The sequence below is a fragment of the Electrophorus electricus genome, chromosome 20, assembly GCF_041902795.1.
Source record: "Electrophorus electricus isolate QZ-2024a chromosome 20, ASM4190279v1, whole genome shotgun sequence".
Lineage (NCBI taxonomy): Eukaryota > Metazoa > Chordata > Actinopteri > Gymnotiformes > Gymnotidae > Electrophorus > Electrophorus electricus.
Window position 1 is genome coordinate 4919532 of NC_137516.1, and position 25595 is coordinate 4945126.

A 25595-nucleotide genomic window follows, 5' to 3' on the forward strand; every position below is an offset into this window, starting at 1 on the left:
CGAGCGTTCCCATTCGTCGGCTGGCTCAGGCGTCACAGTCTGGATTTACAGCACCTAATCCAGAGACCTGGTTTTGTCCCCTTAATGTGCTCTTTTACTTTATGTCTCTTCGTCATTGTCTTCTTTTGCTTTGCATACCTAATGTTTACACTGTTTTTTTTCCACTATAAAATACTTAACGAAATTTCAATTTGTACTAAATAAAACTCGGGGGAATGCTCATGCTATTAATGACGACTCTGTGTTTTCTTTTTCCTTTGATACATTGGGAGTACGACCGCAAATAAAGAAAATGCTCTATAGTACATAAAATAAATAAATAAATAAATCCATACTTAAGGCTGGTCACCAGATTTTGTGTGTGTGGGCGGGTCCGGGGGCTGCAGAACTTGCTTGATTAAAGACTTGTAGAAACGTACTTACTCACTATGGCAGTCAGGGGACTGCGGGCTCTGTTTACACATGAGGAGGAGCTCTTACATTGAAAGATACTTGTGAATTCTTGCAGGCTAGAGTTAGATGGTGTAGAGGATAACTATACATTCTACAGTAACAGTGGGATCAAAGTTAGAAGATCCTGTGTCATTGAGGTAGGGTGGATTTTTTTTTCTCTTCATGGTAATGTTTATACTTTGTGCAAATACTGGGGGAGGATATTTGGATAAGATATAAATGCAAATGGTTGTGTGTCAGCTGCTGAAAACTGAGTTCTTTCAGCTACTTTATTAAATAAGCTACCATTTTGTTTAGATTTAAAACAGCAACATCTAATGTGTGGTCTCGAAACGGATTTTTGTGTCCTTATTTTGATCTTTCAAAATGTAAGTCTACTACATCAGAGAGATTCTAGGATGAGTTATAAAATGACATTAATGTCAAGCATAGTCTATTATTCAACATATTTATTGTCTATATATCTGTTTGTTTATTTATAATTAAAACTGGAAAATGTTAAATTCTCCTTATAGTGTTATTTGTTTTGAACAGCAGTGCAATAAAAAAACAAATGGTGGTACGGTCAGGACTTTGCTCTTTTGAGTTAATTCATGAATGTCTTGTTGTTAGGCATTGCTATGTCAGGTTAATACTCTAACTGCCTCCCACTGGACAAAACAAAGGCCCGCGGTGGTCCAAAGCTAAATATTTAAATCAATAAATGGATGATTTGCTGAATTGAATTGGCCATGGTCTAATTGGTTACTTACAATCTTACATTTAAATATATTATGTAAATCTATAAATGATATAATTAAATCCATAAACACTGTACGACAACAAAGACATGAAACAAAGAATAAACACTACTTTTGGACCTGATTTGTCCTAAACCGTCCCCAGTAATCATGTACACAGCATGTGCTTCTTCCATCCGCAACCCATCAAACTACCCGCCCACTACTGCAAAGACTCCTTTGCCCTTACTTGTCCGGTGTTGACTCAGGGCTGTTGCCCCATATGGGAACACCCACTGTGGACAAAGAGCTTTCCCAAGACATCAGGAAACTTCCTTTACCTGGAGCATGGAGTGGTGTGCCTGAACTATATTGGGCATTTATATATCCGAACACGCTCAGTTGACAAGACAGGAGAGGAGAAGAACTGTATGAAGAGACACAAGAGTTTGTTTCTATCACCATAGCAGTTAGACACTAAGTCTGGGAACTGCCACCTTCAGCTCTAGTAAGACTCGTCTTTTAAAAAGGTAACACGACACCTCACATTAATGCTTTTCTGAAGGGTGCGGAGAAACGTAGATAAGGAGATATTGTTGAGAACTGCACGGGTGAACACGAATGCCCAGGTGTAGATCCGGACTTAGATCTGTGCGACGCTGGGGTCGGTTTCCTAGATTGAGTCAGGTTTTCACCTTGAGGGCTTCAGTGCAAGGAAACATAACACCCCTCACCTGAGAGAAAGACGGGGAACATAAACGGAGTGGGGGAGGATAAAGAGAAGTGTCTTCAGGTGATCTTGAACTGTATGGTCATGGAGTGGGGTTTTTTAGGACAGCCATTCAGAGTTTGCATGCTGTCATGCTCGACATAGCACGAGGCTGTGTTTTTGATCATTGCTTGGAGTGGAATAACGTCTAGTGAAACCCGTCTTGTGCCTGAGGCTAAACTGTGAATCAGGCACCCATAAATTAGACGTTAACCTGTGTATTTAGACAAGGAACACCCCTCCATTTATGCTTTTTCAAAGGTTTACAGTGTGTTTTATTAGCCATTTGGGCTCCTGTTCCTCGTTGTCTGATGCAGAGTGGAGTTTGTTGGGTTGGAAAATCTGTGCAGTCTTCTGTAGACATTCGTCTGAAATAGGCCGGCCGTTTCTACACACCTCAAAGAAAGCCCAGTTCAAAAACTACGTTCTAAAACCTTTTTTGCATTCATATGTGTGTGTTGTGGGCTGCATTGCGAGATGCAACAGGAACCTGTCGGTTGAAAAGTAGTGAAAAGGCCTATTGTGTTTTCCACTCTGTGTGCCAAAAAGCAACTCGGGGGGTTACATAAAACCACCTGTTGATTAAACAGCAAACATCTGCCTGTGTGAATGGTACTTTTCTTATTACATAGCCACCAGGCAGAATAAAGTCCATGTACATTTTAACTTGACTTTCTTCTCAAGTATTTTAAGTAATCTCTTATCTAATATTACCATATGTGTGATCTTGTCAACATATATTTGCTGTTATGATAAAGGCCCTAAGATGGAGAATTTGTATTCCATATTTTAGTTCCTAGAGCATTTTGGATAAAGCAAAACATTTAACACAAAAAATCTAAAAAACAAAAAAACTGCAAGCTAACACAAACCTAAAAATACAAACTTTAATCAGTGATGTAAATGATGAAGACTGTAATAACATTAAATACTCCATAAAAGTACATTAGAAAAATTTTGGAAGCAAGTGGCACTGCATGTTTCATGAGTTGCATTTCTTGCTCAACTGTCAGAACTCCACCATGTTTCACCACATTTACCCAGCCTTACTGCTGGTCCTTCATGAGGAACGCAATCTTTATTTCACTAATGCGATGACTATTATTGAAACGGGACTCATTTTCTCCCAACTTATGGCTGAATATCCCCTTATGTATGTACAATATTTAAATAAGAACATTTGTTGATTTTTGTTATTATTTAAAGTGCTGCTTTTTGCTGGATCATAAATGCAACTGCTAAAGTGCTGATCGCTGTTGTTTGCAAGCATGCTCTTTGAAAGTGTGTTGACAGCATCTATCGTTAAAAATGTATGACAGATTAACATGAGGTCATGTTGAAAATAAATATGCCTCTTCAAAAGGGTTTTTGTTCAGGGCCTCAAATGTATCTTCTCTCAGTAATCTGCCCACAGGTTGTCATATCAGTGTGACCAACAAATAAGATGACTGCATCTCTTGCATGCAGCAAAGTCCTTGCTGGTCAAGGCATAGTGTGGTAGTTTAAATCCCTGCTAGAACAATATGCATATAAACCTGCAACTCTCCAAAATGGGCCCAGAAGGGCCCAGAAGTGACAGCGGCCCTTCACAGTAGCTGTGCAAGGGTAAAGAATTAACGGCCAGCACTTGCATGCACGCTTGTGTATCTGTCAGCAATCTAAATGGCTTGGTACACAAAAGCTTTTGTTTTTTTACTATAGGGAGATTCAGAAGTGAGTCAGGTGGGATGAAAGATCAGACAGGGGCCTTCCTGATTCGCTGTTCCTACTTACTGTCCCTCAGAACATGGTGTTTTTGTTCTACTTGTCAGTAGTTTACTTTCCACTTTCTCCATTTCACACTTGTCCCAAGAAAGTAAGGACTGCAATTCTAGTTCTCATCAGTTAGCATAAACTAATTTAAAAATTGCATTCAGTTTCACTGACTTGTGTTCAAATCAAAGTATTTTTTGCAAACCAGTAAATGTGCTCTTGGAATAGCTGATTATTTGTTTCTGACTTAATTAGCCTGCTATGGATTGCTTAGTACTTCGAAAAGGCTTTTTTATTTATATTGCTCTATGATTAGCACAGATTTCATTTCCTGTTTCTACGGGAATCAGTAGGAACCAGACATATTTGTCATGCTTCGAGTGGAGGCCCATCACTTGGCAGCAGATGTTTGGGTGGTTTCCCCCATGCTGTCCTGCCTGTTGCCTATAGCCAGGTGTTCGGTTTTGCTAACATGCCTAGTCGTGTGGCCCTCAGGCCCAAACTTGTCATAGCCTTTCCCAGCAGCCGCTCAGAAGCAACACTGTCCCATTGTTCTGACGTGAGGAGGTAGTTGGTTTAAGTTTTGTCTAAGCCACAACTCCTTGCAGGTCCTTCGTGGTTTTGTCATTTTAAAGTGCAGTATGGAGTCAAGTGATTTGTGTTTGACCGTGTGTGTGTGTGTGTGTGTGTGTGTGTGAGTGAGTGCATGCATGTGTGTGTGTCTGTATCATGGAAGGGTGTGTTGGGCTGAAGGAAAAGAAAGTTGGGTAGTGGCCATTTTCTTTTTTTTTTTTTGCCAAATAAAATCCTCATGTAGAAAAATGGAGAGGTGTTTCCTTAACTTGTCAGCACTCATCTTTCAAATATAAGCCTTCTCTTATTTTTCTCTCTGCTCAAAACGTCTCTGTTGAAGGAAAAAGGAAATGAATGAAAGATGACACAACGTGGCCTGTTTCATGTATCTCGTGTTTCATGCTCAGTGTAAAGGTCCTCGCTGATAAAGTGCTAATTAACCCGTGTTAATTAGACATGTTGCCAATTATTACGTTATGAGGTATTACATGGAGAATAATTACGCCCTTTCTCAGTTGAAAAACATAGAGATATAAGCAAATAAGGACTAGGCGACAAATCTCTCTCAGCGTAGCAGTGAATCTTTTGCAAAGCAAGAGTTCCCCAGTGTGATCTTAATATTTACTTTCCAAAATGTGGAACTGAAGCTTTCCACAGCTTGCAGTGGTTGAATTTCAGATCGACTGGATGACAACAGCAATGTCAGAAAAGCATCAGATCCTCACAAAATGTCAAGGTTAGGATCACAATGCCTTCCATCTGGTGACCTTTTACCCCGAGTGGGCAGGCTGCACATTTTGAATAACATTCGCAATTCTGTCCAGTGTTGCATGCTGTGTTTTACTGCATTGTATAAGGAGTGTCAGAGGTTAGTCTGGCATTAACTTTATTTGAGTTATTTAAGTTGCTCAATTGTGAAACTATGTTTACACTTCTCTGCATGCATCTTAGACAATTGTGCTTATTCTGGTGTGAAATGCTACACTGAGTCATTGCACGTGTCTGTTTTCTGTGTGCATTACTATCTGTTTACATTTATAAATCAATGTCTGGCATATATTCATTTGCAGACAGCTTTGTACAAACATAACAAATATTTGTATAGAGATGTCACAGCAAGTGTTTCTATGCTCCCCTTACAATTTTCTTTGTGCGGGAATTTATGTTTGAGATCTCTTTAAGAGAATTTGTGACAGTTCATATCAATATGGCTGTGTAATAAAGAGCATTAATGTTCATACATAAAAAAAACCCCAGTTGATTTCTGTTGATCTGCGGAGATGGTCTTGAAAGTCCACATACTGTGCATTTGAAGTACCTAATCTGTACATGTTTGCATTGTGTCATCAGGTCCTTTCTCACTCTACCTTGCCCCAGCACTGAGCAGCTGCCTGGGGGTTAGAAAAGTAGTGGAACCCACAGAGGAAGCTCTTCACATTATCACCATCATCAGTCAAACCTCCACCCAGACATCCTGCCACCCCCAGACACTATAAACTCAGAGCACCACTCCAGGCTCACTGGGGATGTCGACGGAACGTCTACTGAACTTCTGGCATCCCTCGGACTAAGCGAGAACTGAGATGCAATAGCCGATATCCAGTTCTGGCCAACACCTTGTGGATACCTGGAGTCGACAGGACCCGCTGGCTTCAAAGTGATACCAGATCATAAATGACTTTGGACTCAGCTCTTTTGTACACATTCACCTTTGCTTTCCAAGGTGAGGGAAACTAAATACCATGGATACAGTCTCTTTAAATGCATCCCTGCAATCTGGAGGGCAGAGTGCAGACATAGACTCTCCCAGTCTGTCTATGAAGTCCTTGGCTTTCACCAGTGACAGTGACTCTTTCCGGAGCAGACACTCGAACTTCTTCTTGTCTGCCAACTTCACCGCTGTTGGTAAGTGAATGGGGCTAAGAGTCCAAAAGTGGATATTGAGAAGCTGTTGCAGACTAGTGGTTGTGCTGTGCTGCCTTTTCTCTATAAAGAAGAGTTATAATGACATGACAGTAAATGTCTTTGTCCTTATCTGCTGTAACAAGGAATATTTTTTCACCTGATTGATAGATTCAGATCTAGGCTTGGTGCTTATGGTTATGTTGTGTTTCAGTCAGTTACCACACAAGGGGTTAAAAAAAGAAGAAAGGTAACATGTAATACCATCCTCCATTACAAAGTGACTCCAAACAAGTTTGCTTGCTGTGTGACACAAAACATGTGACACAAAACACACTGCAATTGTTCTGCTGCATGACTAGCATAGTACTTAATCCAGTGATATTTTTAATTATGTTTTAAAGTTATCTATTTCAACATTTGTATTGTGTCTCATTTCATTGTACATTTCCCTGTCATGCTGCATTGTCAGGATTACCTCCACATGTGATCAGACCTGTATTATTCTACTGTTACTGTACACTGTAGACTATTAGTTGACTATTATAATGAAAGCTTTCGAAGCCTGTACAGATAACAACCGTTCAAAGAATCATCACCCCTCATCATAACATTTGAATGGCCTGGAGCTAATGACTAAACTATCTGGCATGAATATATGCTAGCATATGATAATGGCAGACAGCAATGGGCAATTATTGTTAATGAATTTCTGGTGAATTGGAAATGGAATCCTGCTGGAAAGCACATCCTGATTAGCTTTCTCACCAGCTCCATATGTGCAGCAGTCTACAATATGTTGTTGTGGTGTGTCAGACTGTTATGTATACAGAGCCACGAAGCTCTCTTGACACCTGCGGTTCATGAAGGCAGTGTTTGTGCAAAACAAATAATTAGCTATTCATCATATAGGTTGTGTAGACATGGTATTTTATATATGTGTTTTCTCGAGTGGTTCTGGATGCAAGCATCCAAACAAGCCAACCCCTTTTACCTCTTGAATGATTTCTCAGGCTTTAGCTTCCTAATGCCGCCCTCCAGGAACCCCTGGTCTGCTCATGTTCTTGTTGTGTCCCAGCCTTTTATTGGATTCCAGCTACCCCCGCACCTGAAGCCAGGGTTCAATAGCTCCTGATTACATTGACTGAAATGTTCCTGAAAAAATGTGGCCTGGCTGGTTACTCTGTTACCTCTGCCTTAGGATTTCTTGTGGTCAGAAGTGTTGTAGCAGTGATAAATATGAACAGATTCTGGAACATGCGAAATGACCTGTGCCTGTGTGACAGTGGCAAACTGTCTGAAAGGCTTGTGTTTGTTGTGTTCCTTAATTGCACCCCTGAACACCAATGCTTTTATTCTGATGAGAAAATTCCTGGAAAGGAAATGTTTGAAGGACAGTTCACATGACTCGAGGTCATTTTGTCATTCATGAAGTGCATGAGGAACATCACAGCTCTGGTCCTGCCTTCCATGAAAACTGGGTCACCAATTCTTGGCCTCTAACTGTCTTGCCGTTACACCTATTCATTCTAATTGAGTTTAGCACCACGCAGAGGTACCTTGCCTTGGCTTGTCTCCAATCTAGTGTGTTGTCATGTTTCGGGTTTGATTTCAGACAAACCAGACCCCTGTTTACTGCATCACTCCACAACACGCCCTGACAGGCCATGGCCGGGCGCGCTGTGGCCAAGCGACAAACGCGTGATTGCGAACAGCTCAGGCCGTCTTCATCAGCCCTACGCACCAACTGAGTAATTAGGCTACGGCACATCTGTTATGCACGCCATGTTCTGGAATGTCCTGCGATAACACTACTGCCAGTCAACCTTCTACGGTTGTGAAAAACCTGGGTAACCAAAAGCTTGGTTTAAGTGTGTTTATATGAGCTGGCCTCAAGTACACCTCACATGGGATGGGGTGGTTCAGAAAAGCCTTTTATTGATGTCAGTGTGGTTGATCACTTTCAGTGATGCTCTTGACTGGGGAGCTCACCTGAGTCATGCTTAGTCTGAGAAGCCATTTCACACCTCTTCTCAACACTTTTCTCACAAAGCACGTGAGTCCAGGTCTTGTTTCTGTTGTAAATTATATAGCCAATGAAAGAAGAAACTGTAGCAATAATAGACACATATGATGTAAACACTCCTTTTATTTCAATTGTAATTTATTGTTATTTATGCCTCAATTTTATCTTTTTGTTTAAACTGTCTTAGTGTTATTGACAAGTCTCCAGTAGAGGGCAGAATTTGTTCCATTTTTTGCATAAGACACAGACACTCACTCTCTCGACTAAACAATTATTTTAAAAAGTGCAATTATCTAATCCCAAAGGCATGTGTTATTACATTATACAGCATATGTTTGTGTTCTAAATTGAATTGCATTATTTTTAGTCAATAGCAGCAGCAGCCGCTTAAATTAGCTTTTTGTTCATTTTTAAACCCCATTCCTAATGCGGTCTACGTGTGTAGGTATAGGGGTGTGGCCTGCACTGTAGCATCACACATTTTATGGATACCTAAATGCTTTCAGATAGCCAATGTAAACACTAAAACAGAACACTTTATAATAAGCACCAATATGTTTTAATTATATTTAGCCTATATATTTATTGGCATTATGCTGGTGGTTGATTTAGTTGAGATTTTTATGTAGACATCAGAAATGATAAATATACAGCTAAATATTAACAGTTCAAATATTTAGAGCTTTTTTAAAGTATGTTGATCGATTGACTAAATTATGTAAAATATCTTTAGCATGGCTCTAGCTTATCCCCCGACCTTAGTTGACCTCAGACATGAGGCATGTCACACATTGATTTTGTTGATTACACTGGGACGCTGCCTCATTCACACCTGCTAAACCTGAAGTCTGCAAATGTTTGGTTACTTCTGCCCTGGAGAGTATGAACAATCTTCAAGCCAAAATTAAACAGCTACTTTCCCCTCCCTTTTCTAATCTCATCTGTCTACGTGACTGCTGGGCCCCGACACCTTTGTTTAAACACCGCTCTGGTGCACGTTCTTGTAAGCAACCATATTGCCGACCTGGGCTAGCATCCCCTTCCTGCTCTTTTTTTTCTCATCAGTGTAAGACTGTAGCATTACATAGTCCCTTAGTGGGACAACCAAACAGCAGTCGAGGGGCGAGAGAGTGCGGCGGAACTGCACCCGAGTTCTCCATGTCCACCTGGGATCACCAGGTCAAATATTGTGTTTCAGACTATACATGCTAAAAAAAAGGCTATTACACATTTCAGCCCCACGACAGAGAATATTGATAGATCTATCACTAATTATTCCCACTACTCTCATACTGTAGCAACATTTCCTGCTTTTAATGGACACTTTTTATTTTGCAGTGAAACAATAATAAGAAAGTGGCAGTAACAGTGTAGAACGCTGAACTGTCCACAGTGTGGCCTTGCCCACCAGGCCGTGGCACTGGCCCTGTTCATTCTGATCAAAGGTACATTTTGCCCCACGCTTGTTCAGGGGGCTATACAGATGTGTTTGATGCTTTCTGAAATTCTACAGTTTCACGAATTCATGCGAGGATGCCCCCTTGTTGCTCTGCCTACAGTGATGTCTGAGTTTGGTTTTCAGATTCTCGTTTACACAGGGAAGAGTGAAAGAGACAGACCTCTAACCAGGGTTGTTGCTGTTGCAAAATTAATGCAAGACGGCTTCTGATCTTTTGTGAGCGTAGTAAACATACAAAATGCCTTTTTAGTATGTGCGCTTGCTCAATGGTGGAGCCCTTTTGCAGTTTGGATACTTTCAATGCTTCAGCACCACCAAGTTGCTTCTCAGAATCCTACAGCGTTCATTCCTGCTTCCTCCTCATCCCATCCCTGAGCTACAGTACCAAACTCATTTTGTCCTCTCTTGGTTCATGAATTTAAAAAAAAAAAAACAAGTTCCAGGTTTTACATTTTTTACTGTGGTGAACCTTTTTTAATAGAATGTTAAAAAATCAAAAGGTTTTTTTAAAAAGCAAAAAGGTTTTTTTGCAAAAGCAAAAAGGTTTTTTAAAAAGCTGTTTTTAAAAAGTTTCTCTTTATTATTCATTGCTTTACTTTCTGATTTGGTAAAGAGCTGTGGGCCTTATAACGCAGGTTGGATACAGCCAACAGTGTTATTGTATTCTGGTAGTATGCAGCCAGGTGCCTGAGGCCAAACCAGTGAACTGTCTGCTCCGCACCGCACACGGCCGGCCTTTTTCAATATTTCATACTGAGCAATGCGCTGTCATACAGGCATATTGATTAACCAATAGGCCTGAAAGAGATTATACTATTTTTTTTCAAAGGTTACTGGCTTGTTTTTACTGGTGCAGGACTGGTGCATTAAAGGAGCTGCAAGTGTGTTTAATTTTATCTTTGCTGTCTGAATGTTTGGTAAGTGCACGCATGGGTTTGAATCCAGAAGCCAGGGCAGCATATGACTAGATTAAACCAGTTGGTAAAGCATTCGGAGCACAGGCGGGGCTGGAGTGCATGCTTGTGAAAAACAAAAACATTCAATATCTCGGCATGAAGAGAGGGAGTCGGCTTTCACCCTCTTCATACATAAGTCATGAAGCTAATATATGCACCAGTCATTTGATTGGCAGGGTTAACTTTGGCATTTGCATGTATAACAGCGCATATATATGCTTCAGCAGCTACAAACCTGAACCCCCTGTCGTCTAACCGAGCTCAATATTCCATTTTCATGTCTCCTTAATAGATTTTTCTTCCCCCCCTTCCTTGGGAAAAATATGCCAAGAGAGACACAAAAGAAAGAAGCAAAACTCATTAGGTCTTATCGGTGAAAGCAGATGTTTGTCGGCGTACGAGATGGTACTTCACTGTAAATGCGACCTTGGTTGCGGCCAGGCTCATGATCTCAGCTAGCCCCAATGAGGTGCTCAGGCCCCTATCAGACGGACGCATCGGGCCGATATGCTAAGGTGGGGGGATGAAGGGTATTGGTCTAAATACACAGCCATTTGCCCTGGAACTGCAACCTCTGGCGCTTTGTTTGTTTGCCGCAATGCAGAGCGCCACAAATGCTAGCGCACAGAAATCTGAAAAAGCTAAGCTGTGGTGTTGCTATGCTGTGCTATGGTTTTGCTTTAATGGGTCACTTTTGCAAAGATTTTTCTATAAATGCGGTGCTGAGGTGTTCTTTATTTGGCATTTTGATAGACAGCCGAGGTGTGTGTTTGTGTTTTATAAAGGAATGTAAAAATGCATTTCAGTGCCTTCAGTATTCACAAAACCTTTTATAACTGTACAAGCACATTGAAACGTGAGATCTTGTAAAGGCAAGGTGTCCAAGGCATGTCTATATCAGTGTAGCTCATTTTGTAGATAGTGTTTATTTCCAAACGATCAAATACTTTGCATCTACAATATGTATTTACCCTATAATCTGCAGAGCATGTTTCAATGGGGCGTCCAGTACCAATTTGTCACCCGGCATCACAGCGCAATGTAAACCATCTCCTCTCTGAGACTTTGAACGCCAGTGCCCTGGGGAAAATGAAATATCCACACCATAAATTTATAGTTAAAAATATATATAATTTTATGACCCCCCTGAGTGACCAGCCCTTCACACAACTTGTTTAGTGAAGTTTATTATTTATTACAGTTTACCAGTATCATTGGGATTTGAAGACACCAGCTGTCTCCCATTAATGCTTGGTCATGTGGCAGCGTTGATAGGTACTAAGCAATGCTGGTCATTCTTCTGAAAAGCTGCTGTTTCAGGGTTCATTGGAAGACAGTTTGCTTAAGCAATTGCCTTCCCTAACTGCCAACACTCTCATGTTATAAAAAAGATCTGCTGCATTGCCAAAGATGGGACAAAAAAGTCCAAATCATTTAAAACATGAGTTTACTGAAACATTTATGCTCATAGCCATGCAATATCCATAGATAAACATTTACAGCAGGTCATACTGAAGAGCTCAGTAAATTTAAGTTTGCCACAAGTCAGTTTGTGAACTCTCTGCCCTGGTAGGTCTGCTCCGATTAACTGTAAGTGCCATTACTGTGAAATGTAAGTATCTAAGACCAACAACAGTTCAGCCACCAAGCAGTAGAACATGCAAAGTCACAGAGCATTGCCAATGACAGTTGAAGCATGCAGTGCATTAAAAAAAAAATCTATCTTCTGTTTCTTCACTCACTACAGAATTCCAAACTGCCCCTGAAAGCATCAACAACATAATCACTGTGCATTGGGAGCTTCATGAAAAGCTATTTCTTGGAAGAAACACTTGCACACAAGCCTAAACTCATTATGCATAATGCCAAGCTTCAGATGGAATGGTGTAAAATACGCAACTTCTGGACTCTGGAACAGTGGAAACGTGTTCTCTGGGGTGCCAAATCTCACTTCACTATCTGGCAGTCTGATGGACATATCTGGGTTTGCCAGGAGAACACTACCCACTAGAATGCCACAGTAAAGTTTGTTGGGGGTATGATGGCCTTGGGCTGTTTTTCATGGCTTGGGCTAGGTGCATTAGTTACATACTGTTATGTTACATACAGAATACAAAGACATTTAGGCAAATATATGCTTCCAACATACAGCTAGGCCAACCCCCAAGGCAGGACCAACTTCATATGGTTAAGCATGGGGTTGGAATGCAATGTCCAACAAGTTCATATAGGAGATGATCAGGCGTCTACATCCTTTAAGCCAAACAGTGTATTTCAATGTGTGAAAAAAAAAACAACCTCACATCCAGGGACCAAATTGTTTAATTTATTCTTGAGAAATTTAAAACACATTATGGTCCTTATATATGGATATAATTATGCGGGAGTGCTGTTTTCCTCTAAGTGGAACAGTTAGAGTATGCATTTGACTCTGTGCTGTTTCAGTCTCATTACCATAGCAGCCGGTTGTGTGGCAGTATTAGTGACACCCAAGAGGAGTGATTAGGATGTTCTAGGTCTGAGAGGCTATGATACGCAAATGGCCAGATTCAGCGTGCCTAAGTGGGCTTTTTTCAGATAGGAGTAATGACAAGCCAAGTGCAGTTTATCACAGCCCTCGTGGGAGAAGGTGATTTAGCTCTCTTACCATTCATTTCTCTATTATTTTTTAAAGCTTTGCAGCCTAAAGAAGATAAAATAATGTGTGTTTAGGCACCAGAGAAAGAAGCTTAGTTTTGCTTTTACTGGAATGAAATGTAAAGCTTCAAGAAAACATCTTGATGAGTTTTTCCCTTCTCCACCTGGCCAAGTAAGTCTTTTGTCACTGTTAGGTTAGAAGAGATTTGAATAGAAGAGGATGTAGCAAACTTTATACAAGATACATAAAGCTAACTGTGCTTCACTGGCTGCCATTAATTGTTAGCAACATTAGCCTTTTTGAGGATGTATTGCTCTTAAAGCTGTGGGTTTGAGAGCTGTTGCTTTCAACACTCAACGGTAAGAGCACTGTGCACAACAGTGGCTAGACTGAGTAAGGCACAAGTTCTGAGTAGATGTCATTACAGTTTCCTTTGAGGAAAAGTAAGCACACTGAATGCATCTGGTACATTTTTTAATATTCATTAGAAAAACTAGTCTGACTGGCCCTGGGAGTTCTACTGAAGGGTAATTTAATAATGAAAATAAAGACTTCACATGTAGTTTCCTTGCAAACCCTCAGTGTAATTCACATCTTTGAAAAGCTTTAATGAAACATATTATTTATTATTATCCCTCTGCTGAGACTACTTATCAGTGAAGGATGCCACAGAAAGAAAAGCTCCAATAGTCTGTCCAGGGAGCAGTCACTTTAACTAGCAAAAGGAGTGAGTGAGTCCAACCAGGGAATTCAAGCCTAGCCATAGTTGAGAGAACGTATGCTGCACAGCATGAATTTATTCTGCATGGACACAAACTCAAAAGCAGTATATAGAGGCCATAGAGGACACCCATCTAGAGAGAACTGTGAGCCACACTCACATGTGGGCACACATGCAAACATTTGGACAAATTGTCTTTGAGCTGATGCTTCAGGCGGCTGATTTCCAATGGACTCCACATAGCCTGAGCTTTCTGCTTTCTTCTGTGCTCTCCCGAGTTCCCACATGAAGACGCGAGCTCCGTCGAGCTTGTCTCAAAAGTTCCTCCCTCATGAAGAAGATTCGTCCTCCTGCTGTTGCCGACAGCGTGCTTGTTAGGGGTCTTTGCCTGGATTTCTGTAAAGCCGTTTTTAGGCACATTGATTGTAAAAAAAACTCTGTACGAAACGGAAAATTGAACTGAATCGATTTGCACAAAACACGCAAAACCAATGCACATGGGTTAATTTGCTCACCACTGAGACAGGCTGCTCACGTGCCTCCTTGAACAGTTATCGTCCTTCTGCACTTCACCGGGACAACTAGAACGGCTAATTACCTCAGATGGTTAATGAGTCTGGACAAACACAATCCAGGTGTTCCCAGGGACTACAGACTGTCCAGCAGCTCACGCGCCAGGGCTTCTACTCGTGACCAATGGATGCGCTTTGTCAAGCGCGACTCTCTTCTATCCTCAGGCCAAGTGTGTGCACGGTGGCGGCAGCTAACTTCGTCGACCCGCCAGTATCAGAGTGATTGGAAGCAATGCAGAGGCTGCAAGACGCGAGAACCGTGGTGACCTTTCTAGTCGCACCTAAGCATCAACTACAAGGCAGCAAGCTCTCGCTTTGCTTCCAGTCTACACACACAAGGTCAGGCTCAGTACCTAGTGAGCTCACTACATAGACAGCATTTTATGCCGTAGAATGTGTGCCCTTGACAACAAGGTTGTCTCAGTTCTTAGGTACCTTAAACATGCTGCCTACTGAGATTCCTTATATTGGCAATATCAAGAGAGCTTTGAATGCTTCCACAGCCAGGGTGGCAATCCCATGAAGCAACGCAGTGCAACATTAGTTTAGAGATAATGGATGGAAACAATGCAGCCAGTGGTGTGGCCAGCTGTTTTTAGCATGTTAACATTAGCCCCAGGCTAATGGTTTTAATAGCAAGCTGGCTAATAAACATCTTAGCTAGTTTAGTAAGCATAATCTTTCTACAGTGATCTTGCCAAATGTTATTAATGAAGTAGCATTGTCAGGGGAATCTCAGCTGTATCCACTTGTAAGTAAGAAACCTATCTATCTATCTAGTTAACTTTATGTATAATCAGTCATACTTCAAAGGAAGTACAAATTGAGTAAATGCCATTGAAGTGCAGTGGGCAGGAATGTTCAGTGACATAATGAGTAGAGTGTCTCAATAAAGTTATATTCTTATAAGGTTCTTAGACAGCTGCCTATAGAGTCATTTGGCAGCAAGGCAGCTCACTAAGCACTGTACTGTACTAGGATATATTCTATGAGTAAATGACAAAGCACTTTTGTAAGTCCCTCTGAATAAGAGCGTCTGCTAAATGCTGTAAATGTAAATGTAAATGTAAGTATGGAGACACACAATATATCTTCTTTTGAATAAATCTGGTTACGGCTATACAGTGCAGTTTTACTATTTGTGACATAAAACGAAACACAAATAGTAAACCCTTCTCTGTGTGCTCCACAGTGGACCTACAGGAGATCATCTCTGCAACATGTTTTATTAGATGCACATATATATTAAAAAAGTTAATCATTTGGAATGTCCCTTTAAATGAAAACATAAAGACTTATACAGAATTTCTTTCTTTTTTGCTCTCTGAGGTATTTAAATATTTAATTAATATAAGGATTTATTCATTATAGAATGCTCTATAAATTCTTTAACAATTTGCAAAGTACTGCAAGGATCACATTGAGGCAATAAAGATTTAATTCATCATTCATTCATTTCTTCATCTATTCATTCATTTATTCATCCTTTCATTCATTTATTCCTCTTTTCATTCATTCATTCATTCATTGGTTCTTTTGCTCATTACAACAGTGGCATTACATCAGTAGCACAGCTGTGCTGACACAGATTCCACTGAGCAGTTCACATCCAAGTCAGGTCCAACAGCGATAAATAAATGATTTCCCCCAGTGTGCGGCCTTAGTAAGATCAAGGCTTATCAAGGGTGAATTTGCACAAATAAATACAGAACACGAGGATTCGCCCGAGCCCATAAACTCAGCCTGGGTCCCCGGCTCCAAGATCTGTGTGTACACAAGTGTGCGTCACCATTCATGGGGTGCTGCCTTGTGCTGACTTTGTTACATGTTGCATTCGAAGGAGCCCCGCAATCAGGCCTAAGGGCTCAGACGCTGATGCAAGAGGAGCCTGACTGGCAGTAATGCCATGCACGGAGATGAGCATCACAGGCGGCACACGAACAAATAACGTGGGGAGAAGCTTCAACCAAGGCCACCACTTCTCCTTCTCTTTGTTTTGCAATTCTAAATTGCTCCTAGGGGACCCATTGGCACTGTCTACCAGTGCTGGTGGAACAGGCTAGGATCCATACTGTGAAAATAGCACTGCCTATTAGAGCAGTACTGGCTACCCACTGGGCAACAACTGCTGAGATCCATGTCGTTTTACTGGCATCTGTCCATGGGCTCCAAGGCAAAGTTGGCATTGTGGGGGAGAAACGGCATTGTGTGTCAGAAAGCGGCACATATGTCTTGTGGGGTGTATAATGTATGATTTCATTGGCTGACAGCTGATCAAAACTTTGCTTTGTGTCTGACCCGGTATCAAGGTAATGTCTATATAGAAATGAGAATACCACTGAATGGAATAGTAAGGAATAGAATCCCTGTAAAAGAAAAGCTCCTGTGTGCCCGTGTGAACACACACTCAAGAAAAGGAGAAAAACTGTTCACTGTATTCTCAAGGGTCACCTGGCACATTCTCTAGGCTGAAGAATGCCTGCAGGTTGGGTCCTTCTGCTGGCGCTAGGGAAATAAGGTTATAGTTCTAGTGTTGCCTGACAAGCTATTTGGCCCAGCCGGGAACATCTGTGGGCTGCTGGGGAGTGCATTCCTTCATCGACGTGGAGTGTCCAAAAAATTACAATTAGAAAAACTAAAGCCGAGGGAGGAATTGTTATGGATGGGCTTTTGTAGAGAAGGTAGAGATTAGGGGGTAGAGAACAGGTGAACTGCTGCCCTGCTATCAGAGTAAACATGCACATGTGTACAGCATTCTGGGGAGAAACAGAGAGGAACAGAGACAGATACTGACAGATCGACAAGCAGAGGAGGAAAGAGAAAGAGAGAGAGAGAAAGAGACCGACAGACAACGGGGAACAGGGACAAAATAGCACTGCCCTTATCCGAGCGTTAGCTACCAGAGGACCTCAGTCTCTCTCTTCTGTCATTCGTTTTTTAATCACGTCTTTGCTGCTCTTGTGCTAACTCTCATACCCCTTTTCCCCGTTAAGGTCCCTCCTTCCTCCCATCTCTTCCTTCACCTCTGTGTGCTGTGTGCTCAGTGCTTTCCTTTTTCATTGCCAGCTGTTGTCTATTTCTCTCCCCCCCCCCACACACGTCCAGACTTTGACACTATCCTCCTCCTCTTCCCCTTCTCAGTTGCACTACCCTCACTTGGTGTAAGCTGCGTGAGCTCTCTCCCTCTCACATACACGCGCATGCACGCGTGCCCTCTTCGCGCGCCGAAAACTTACGGAAGACTCGAGGAGTATGGAGCTGGGAGTTCTGCCAGAGAAACACAGTAGGTCCTTCTCCTTGTGCGTCTCATCATTCTGCAGAAGCTGCCTGCAGTAGCATGCCTCTTGCTCTCCCAAGGTCTGTCTCGCTTTTAATTGGCACTTTTTTATTGCCTCTTGCATGTGCTGCCGTAGTCTCGAGTTTCTCGCGGAGGTGTAGCTGCGAGCGTCGCTTCTCGAGCGACGCACTTCCAGGCTCCTGAAGGAATGTCGGTGTGCACTCACATGCCTGTTAACGCAGGCTGATACGCGCAACCTGCCCCGGCGTCCAGCCAGGGGATGACACCGGTCTCCCCGCTTAAGCGCGTTCTGTTACGTGCTCGCCGTGGTGCTCATCACAGGTGGTATTTAACCTGGACCGGGGAAGTTGCATGGAACCTGGATCACCCTGTGGTTAGGGATTCTGTGTTCGTCTGAGCACAGTTCCCTCGAGGTAGCCGCCTGGCTGTCAGACACTTTCTTTTTGCTCCGCGTAATATCCCCGCTGTCCAAGTGAGCTGCGCCAAGCTGCGCGTTTTGTCAGACACTTTTAAAGTGAGGGCTTGGTATTGAGGGCACTGGAGCAGCGGGGAGAAGAACATTGAGCCAGTTGCTCCAAGGCACCGAATGAGCACTCGGTAATGAACTGCAGATCAGAGGGAGTTTGGGGGAGCGTGCTGATGATGAAAAATTACAGACGCTGTAGCAGTGATAGTGTAGTGTAATAGTGGAACAGCTGCTGTGGCGAGGCTGTCCTCTCCCGTTGGCACCCATGCATGCTTTAGCTAAGATATGGGTCGTTTTTCTGTGACTCTTTCTTTAGCTCTGTCCAGATAGAGGAGATGTGTGCTAATTAGGCTGTGATGGAACTACCAGCCAGAAAAAAACTCAGGAGCAGAGGAGGCAACACTCTCTTTTGGCAGAAAAACAGTTGGTTGCTTGTGTTTAAAAAGTGGCATCTACTACAATTGCATTTCTTTCTTCCCTTAAAAGATTATTATCTGACGCATATTGTGTTTTAGCACATTTTTTTGCAAGCCCAGTTGTTGAAGTCAAAATTTCGTTTTGGCCGCAGAAAGCTGGCCAACAGTAGAAACGGATGAGCTATTTGATGCAGGAGCAATGTAACTGAGCAAAATTCAATAAAGTTTTTGACATTTGATTCATCATTAGTGAGGAGCAGGAAGCGCAGGTTACATTGTATTTCTATTGATTTTTTTTTTTTCTCTAACAGTGCTTTAGCTTTACTCCTGTATAATACATAGGTGGGGTAGTGGTATAATATCATGGTCTGGATGTGCAATTCAATGGGACTCCTGCAGGTTGGTCATGTCCCTTGGACAAAAAATTGAAATATTAGAGGGCTGTGAATTAGAAATATGTTTCAAGCTTAACAAAAAGCTAAAAAAAAAAAAACCCCAAAAAACATGGGTTTGGGGAAGCCTGTATTCTTAGATTTAAAACATAACATTTTCTATATATGTGCTTTTTAAAAAACTCCTATTTCAGCACCACCTAGTAAGGACAGCGCCGGATGGCGAGCATGGGGAAGATGTATGCGTATCTTCAGTGTAATAGTGCTGTGCTGTACACATGCATACAACTGTATACGTTAGTGCAAGTCCATTTTCTCACACTTGAAAATATTATTCAAATGCATGCGTAATTTATTTACCTATACCCATACTGTCCTAATTTAGAAAATGTTCCTATATGCGTTGCAGCTTCAGTTTTCACACGGCGTCTTTCTAAGAACATGGCAGGCATCTGTGTGGAAGAGGGCGGGCTTTGTTGTGGAAGAATGCAGGGCTTTGGGCTTCATGTTTTGATGTGAGAAAGCCATGAGATGAAAGTTGAATGCCCACCCATTATTTCTGGCATGTCACAGCCCGTTTTTGCGGGCAGTGGATGTTGGATGCACGTCTGATCTCTCCAGACTTGAGAATGTCTGAAACGCTGATATGTCTGATGCTCTGTGGCATCACTGGGGATGTCAGAAGCCATAGTTTCACAAGTGTGGTTGATTCAAAGAGTCACTTTGCTCACGTTGATCATACAGTCATCATTTCCTGTGTAATTAGCTCTTGTAACAAATACCCTATCAGTGTCACACTGTCAAGAGTTCTTTAGTTCCAAAGTTATAAAGAACAGTTTTATAGATGTTCTATTTAATTGTGTTTATCGCCAGTAGGCCTTCACAGCCAGCTGTGGAAGCTCTGCTTTCCAGATGTTTTCAGCAGTTACTTAACAGTCTTTTCTACTGGACATGTCTGACAACACATCACTGATCTGCATCATTACCTCTACCATCTGGCAAACTGTCTTCCCTCCATTCAGACAACGCGGCCCCAGAATCATTTCTGCTTTAATTAAACATGTAGCTCACTCATTTAATTTGGTCTGAGTACATTTAATAAGTATCCAATGCCGTTTTGTAAATGTAAAAAAAAATCTTTCGAGACAATCTGATACAAAAAAACCCCCAAAAAACAAAAATGGAGTGGTTAATTCAAATTTGCAGACTCTAAGGATGAGCTTAAACTTTCTTTGCAAAACTGGCCACTCATATGCTTTCAAATGTTTACCATTCCAAAGACTTGTCCCAATACGTATTCCTAAACATCCGCTGACTAATATTTGGATAGGAGTTTTGTTTGCATATCCATGCTTTTGCGACCATATTTTTAATTTCTGAAATCGCTGATGCAGACAGCCTGCGTCCATGGGCCTAACGACCATTAAAAAAAAGACTTGGGACGTCTGCGAGTGGCATTCCATCAGCAGAAGAAAGCACGGCAATTAAAGCAGGGAAAGCTCTTGAGTGTGAAGCTCCATTAGAGTTCAGACTCAGCTCTGGCTCTGCCTGCACCCCTCCTCTCCGAGGTCTGGCAGACAAGTTGCACGCAGTCAGCCATTCCTGCGCTGTCTCTGTGAGCCGCTAAATTACCTCTTTCTGGAGATCTTTCTTCAGATTATAACGCCATATAAAAACCCAACAGAAGGTGGCCAGCATGAGGATGTTTGTCCATTCCGACGGCCTGCCAGTTATTCTTCTGCAAATCCAAGGAGCTTTAGATGTTTCATGAGGCCATTAAAAATAGTTGCGGAGGTAGACATTGTTTATCCTCTTTGATGCTGCAGACTTTCTGCGATTTAAACATTCAGTATAGTGTAGTAACTGGTCAGCGACATTTTTTGCTGTTCTATCCTTCCAGTCCAAAACACTGGCATTGAAATTAATGAATGACTATGATCTTAAGATACAGAAAGTCATCTTTAATTCAAGGGTATTTTAATCTATATTTAATGTACCAAAACCCCCTTCCCCCATTCCAGGGAATCATAAGGCATTGGGAAATCTTTTCTTGGCTAGCTATGTGTCATTGTACCGTTTGTTCTTGCAGAAAAGAGGTAACAGGTCTAGAGTTAATCCAAGAAGTGGTATTTGCATCTGGATTTTATCAACAGGAGATTAGTCAAATCCGGCCATCAGGAGGCTGCCAATAAAGCATGAGGCAGAAAAATCCATAAAAACCCATAAAAATCTGATAAATCAGAGACCATGGCCACTGTTACAGGTCATTAAAAACGTACATGAAAAGTCTGTAGATAAAAAAAAACGATATTTGTAAAGCGTCCTTGAGTTTGAGAAAGGCTCTATATAAATGCAAATAATAATAATCATCATCATCATCTTAGATTGGGCAAGGTCTTTAAAAGAGGACCTACCATCACAGGATATACTTTATTATAAATAAATACATTTTTCTTATACCAAGTGTTTAAAATCTCAGTAGATGGAGCTTCATCTTAACATCTAGAAGTGTCTAAAACATGCTACTAAATCAAGCTGATAGTTTTTCAGTTGGCCAGGATTGTTTTCACTTGCCAGGCAGGTCACCTGAGCAGGCATTTCACCTTCCACAGAACAGCCTGGAGGCGAAAGCGTTCAAAACCAACAGGAAATGGCTACAGTGCAGGTGTAGCAGAGCATGACTAGGGAAGACATCTAGCGCAGAAGAAATCGTTGAGAAGTAGATCTTACAACATCTTTTGCTCAAAGTATTTGCAGGAGATTATTTTTAGATTATGTTAAAATGACACCAGTATTAATGGTTTCATGGAATGAAGTGAGGAGGGGGAAGTGTGAAGGTTTCACTTGGTTGAGATTTGATTACTGGGTAATTGAGCCGACGCAGATGCAAAAACCCTCATAAAGCTGGCACTCTGTACCTTAACTTTTATAGTAATTGTTTCATTTTAAATCCAGTGTGCTGTGTTGCAGAGCCAAAACAGCACAAAAAAAGCTGTCGTCCAGTTATTTAAAGGCTAGAGTGTTGGCCCTGTTTGTGTGTGTGTGATTATTTCTCTAAGAACATATGCAACTCCCCACTTTCAAAGCAGGTGTTTTGACTAGAAAACAAGGAATCCTTTGACAGCTTACGGTTGGAACTGCATTAACCATTTTCCATCTCTCTCTAAAAATTACTGTGTGACACTATGTAACCCTGTACAAGAGAAATGCAGTCATCCAAGGCTTTGACGATGTTTTCACCATTGTCATATAAGAAAGAAAGAGAAGCATTTGGACTCTGCATGGATGACCTTCATGGGAATTCAGCCATGTTTTCCTGTGCTTGATTATGGTGAACCCATAGCCTTTCCAAACTGATACTTGCAAATGGAAGGTTTTATGGCATCAACAGTGTGTCTGATCGAACATTACATTTCTTCTTTGGCACAAATTTGCAAACGCATACAAATCATCTTTGAAACTTATGTTAGTCTTCATTAGATGTACATGATTATAATAGTGCTTATAGATGTATGGTTTAGAATCTTCATCTAACATCTAACAGGAGAATTAGCGCATAGCACAATAAATCGGACAGCGCTGATGGCCGTTTTCTAACGAACCAGCCGTCAGCTCAGTAAACCGCTTCCCAGCACATCAAATGCATAATGTTGGTAGCCAGAGTTAGAGCAAACTGATGAATAAAGTTGTCTGCTAAACTGGTTTGACTATTATACAACTATCATAATACCCTTTACCCTCCCAATGAGTCATTTCCCTTCACCTTCTGGAACCTCTCATGGCAAACATCTGCGATTGTGCTAGTTTGATTTCATCTCCTTTCATTTGACGGAAGTGATCCTGTTTTATTCTTCTGGAGATTTGGCAACTTGCAGGCATGTGTGAAATAATCATCCTCGTATTTGAGCTGCACTCATCTGGCAATCTTCCACCAGGCCTTTTAAATCAAGTGAATGTAATATGAATCTTCAGTTGCTCTGCTCGAACGCAGTCAAATTTAGTTCGTTTTTTTGCATGTTTTGTTTAGTTTTTTTCTATTTATCCATTTGATCATTAATGCATGAGCTATAAATGATACTCGCTATACCTGGGAATTCGTTATGCAATTAAATGAAGTTTGGGTCAGACGCAGAAAGCAGAGAGTGATTGTATATCACATATGTGTGATTTTTCTCACCTTTTAGCTTTTCCTTCCCGGTCACAGACTTGGTAACTCATCTACTCCATTATTCTTCTTATTCTTTCATACTTTTTCATTATTTCCTGCTCTTTTTCTGTCTCTCCCTCTCTTTGTCTCTCTCTTTCATACACACACATACACAGACACCCACTCCTGTACACCTGTAATGGCTACCTCTACAAGAGCTGAGCAACAGAGAGAGGCAGAACTTCTAAGATTCTGAGATGATAAACATTCGTGCCCCTCCATTTTGCTCTCCCAGGTTTCAGTTTGTTTGGACCAACTCCATTTCAGCTACTTAAGCACTCCTTATACAGCATGCATTCTGGGTAATCACAAATTACCAGCACTGAACGAATTGTATTGCTGCTGAGAGACATCCACTTAAAATATTTATTGACAGACAGTGTGCATTACATTATGTGAGCTGCAGAGGAAGTGATCTTGTAGGCACATTTATATCAAGGTTGGTGTGGTTTCTTACAAAATAACTACTTAGTGTTTAAATCTGACCTCTCAAAGAATTCATAAAAAGATATGAAAAAGGAATATGTATAAAATTAATAAAATCTTCAAAGGCAAACAGGCAACACTTCATCATAACAATAGATTTGTTATATTACATGTTTCATACCACTTCTGTGCAGAATGTAATCAATGGTTACAGCATGTACAGCATATAGCACAAAAACTTGAAAGCATAATTATATATAAAGACAGTTTACAGTAGTCATTCATTTTTGCTGCAACTCAGGGAAAATCACTTTCATTTTTAGTAACAACACAAATGTTTCAGTGGAATTAGGTATTACCATAATTATATCAACTATTATTGTTATTTGCAGGCAGTTCATTAAAATGAAAGCCTCCCGAAATGTGTCTAAGCACCTGCGAACTATATTTGTGTGTTTTAGAAAGGATAACTCCTCCCTAAAGTAACGGCGTGCGAGCTGCTCCCAACCCCCAAAAATGGAAATACTGCAAATATGTAGCAAAACCTTTGTATACCTTAGAGCAGACACCCTGAAGCCAGTGCAATCATGCCCTTTGTCCTGCCTGGCTGGCCCTGACTCTTGGCTAGATTAGCTTTGCCTTGGGTCAAGCTCCTCTTTAAAGCATATCGTGCTTATTAATTACTCATCGTGTTCAGGTCCGTCTGAAGTGCAAGCGGGAGGCAAAACGCCGCTTCTGAGCTCTCTGCGTCTTAATCCGCCCATGCCCTTTCCGGCCATGGCGGCCAGTCAGCGTTCCTCGCTGCTTTGTACCCGTGCAAACCTGCTCTGGCTCTGCGGAAAGGTCAAGGCCTGTGCTGCTCTCCGAAAAGGTCAGGAAGCCCTTTGAAGGTGGAAGCTTTGAGCTAAGATCAACGAAGCCTCCAGGCCACTATGGAAGAGCCCGTGTAGCACGGAGATCCTTTGAGGGGAGCAAAGGAAGTCAGGGCTGCTAGGGAACAACTGTTTGAGATGTCTTAAAGAGGAAGCAGAGGAAATGTATGGCCCAGTGGGACCTGACTTTTATTTACAAAAATGATCATTGCAGGAATTTACAGCAGGACAGGTGGAAATTGTAATGTAACACTTGCTTTAGTATTGAGTCAGAGATGAATAATGAAATGCCAAAACTTTAATCCAAACTGTGAATCGTCTCTCAGTGGAACTCTGTTCAATAACTTTTCCTGAGGAAGGTAATCCTTAATCCGACCCAAATTTCGGGACCCTTTCGTTTTTGGTGCTGATTTGCACTGCCCACAGAATAAGAAAAAATAAATAAAGAAGGACAAAAAGCAATAATTCTATTCTTCTGCAGGGATTCAAATTGCGGTACTGTGGCATGAACAGCCTGGGGCTTCTGAAAGCCGTAATTTCACCCTCATCCAAACCTTAGATTCGATTTCAGTGAATCTCATTCATCCCCTCCTGTGGATCGTCAGTTCAATTAAAGCGTTCATTGGAGGTTTTGATCTGAACGATTTCAGTTCAAACTCGACCTGTGCTGCGGAGCTATATTTGAGCATGACATTTGTGGTGGCGATGGCCTGATTCGTTAAAGCCCTGTGTGCTTGTGAAGACTGGTGGAGCAGAGCGGCAGGGCAGGGGAACCCACCTCTCAAAACGGTTCCTCGGGCCTCGAGCGTCCTGCCGTGCGCAAGTGGAGGTTTGCCTTTCTGTGTCCCCAAATTTAGGCTTATGGCTCACCGAATAAAAGCTCCTCTTTGCCTTATCACATAAATTTAGTGGCCTCAGCTCTGGTTCATTTTGTCTGTGCACTGTGCTATTCTTTACCTTGAGCTAAAGCCAAATAAT

At 41.6% G+C, this 25595-nt stretch overlaps 1 protein-coding gene and 1 long non-coding RNA gene across 7 annotated transcripts in view; one reads left to right on the top strand and one right to left on the bottom strand.

The window, feature by feature from the left end:
* The first annotated feature begins 455 nt into the window (after positions 1-455).
* plch2a (phospholipase C, eta 2a) overlaps positions 456-25595 on the top strand; it is a 94365-nt gene continuing 69225 nt past the window's right edge. For 2 of the 6 annotated variants that reach the window (XM_081703273.1, XM_081703279.1), the window contains exons 1-2: positions 1475-1702; positions 5617-6171. In XM_081703273.1, coding sequence (XP_081559399.1) covers positions 6009-6171 — 163 coding nt within the window. In that variant the 5' untranslated portion in view covers positions 1475-1702; positions 5617-6008. Of the gene's footprint in view, positions 591-1469; positions 1703-5616; positions 6172-17687; positions 17824-25595 lie in introns of those variants that run through there. The other 4 variants (XM_081703274.1, XM_081703280.1, XM_027011278.3 and 1 more) reach the window with 4 other exon arrangements.
* LOC113578190 (uncharacterized) lies at positions 14014-18943 on the bottom strand. The gene is made up of 2 exons (XR_003410712.3): positions 17777-18943; positions 14014-14364 (listed from the first exon to the last, which is right to left on the bottom strand). It is a non-coding gene; the product is annotated as an uncharacterized LOC113578190 (long non-coding RNA).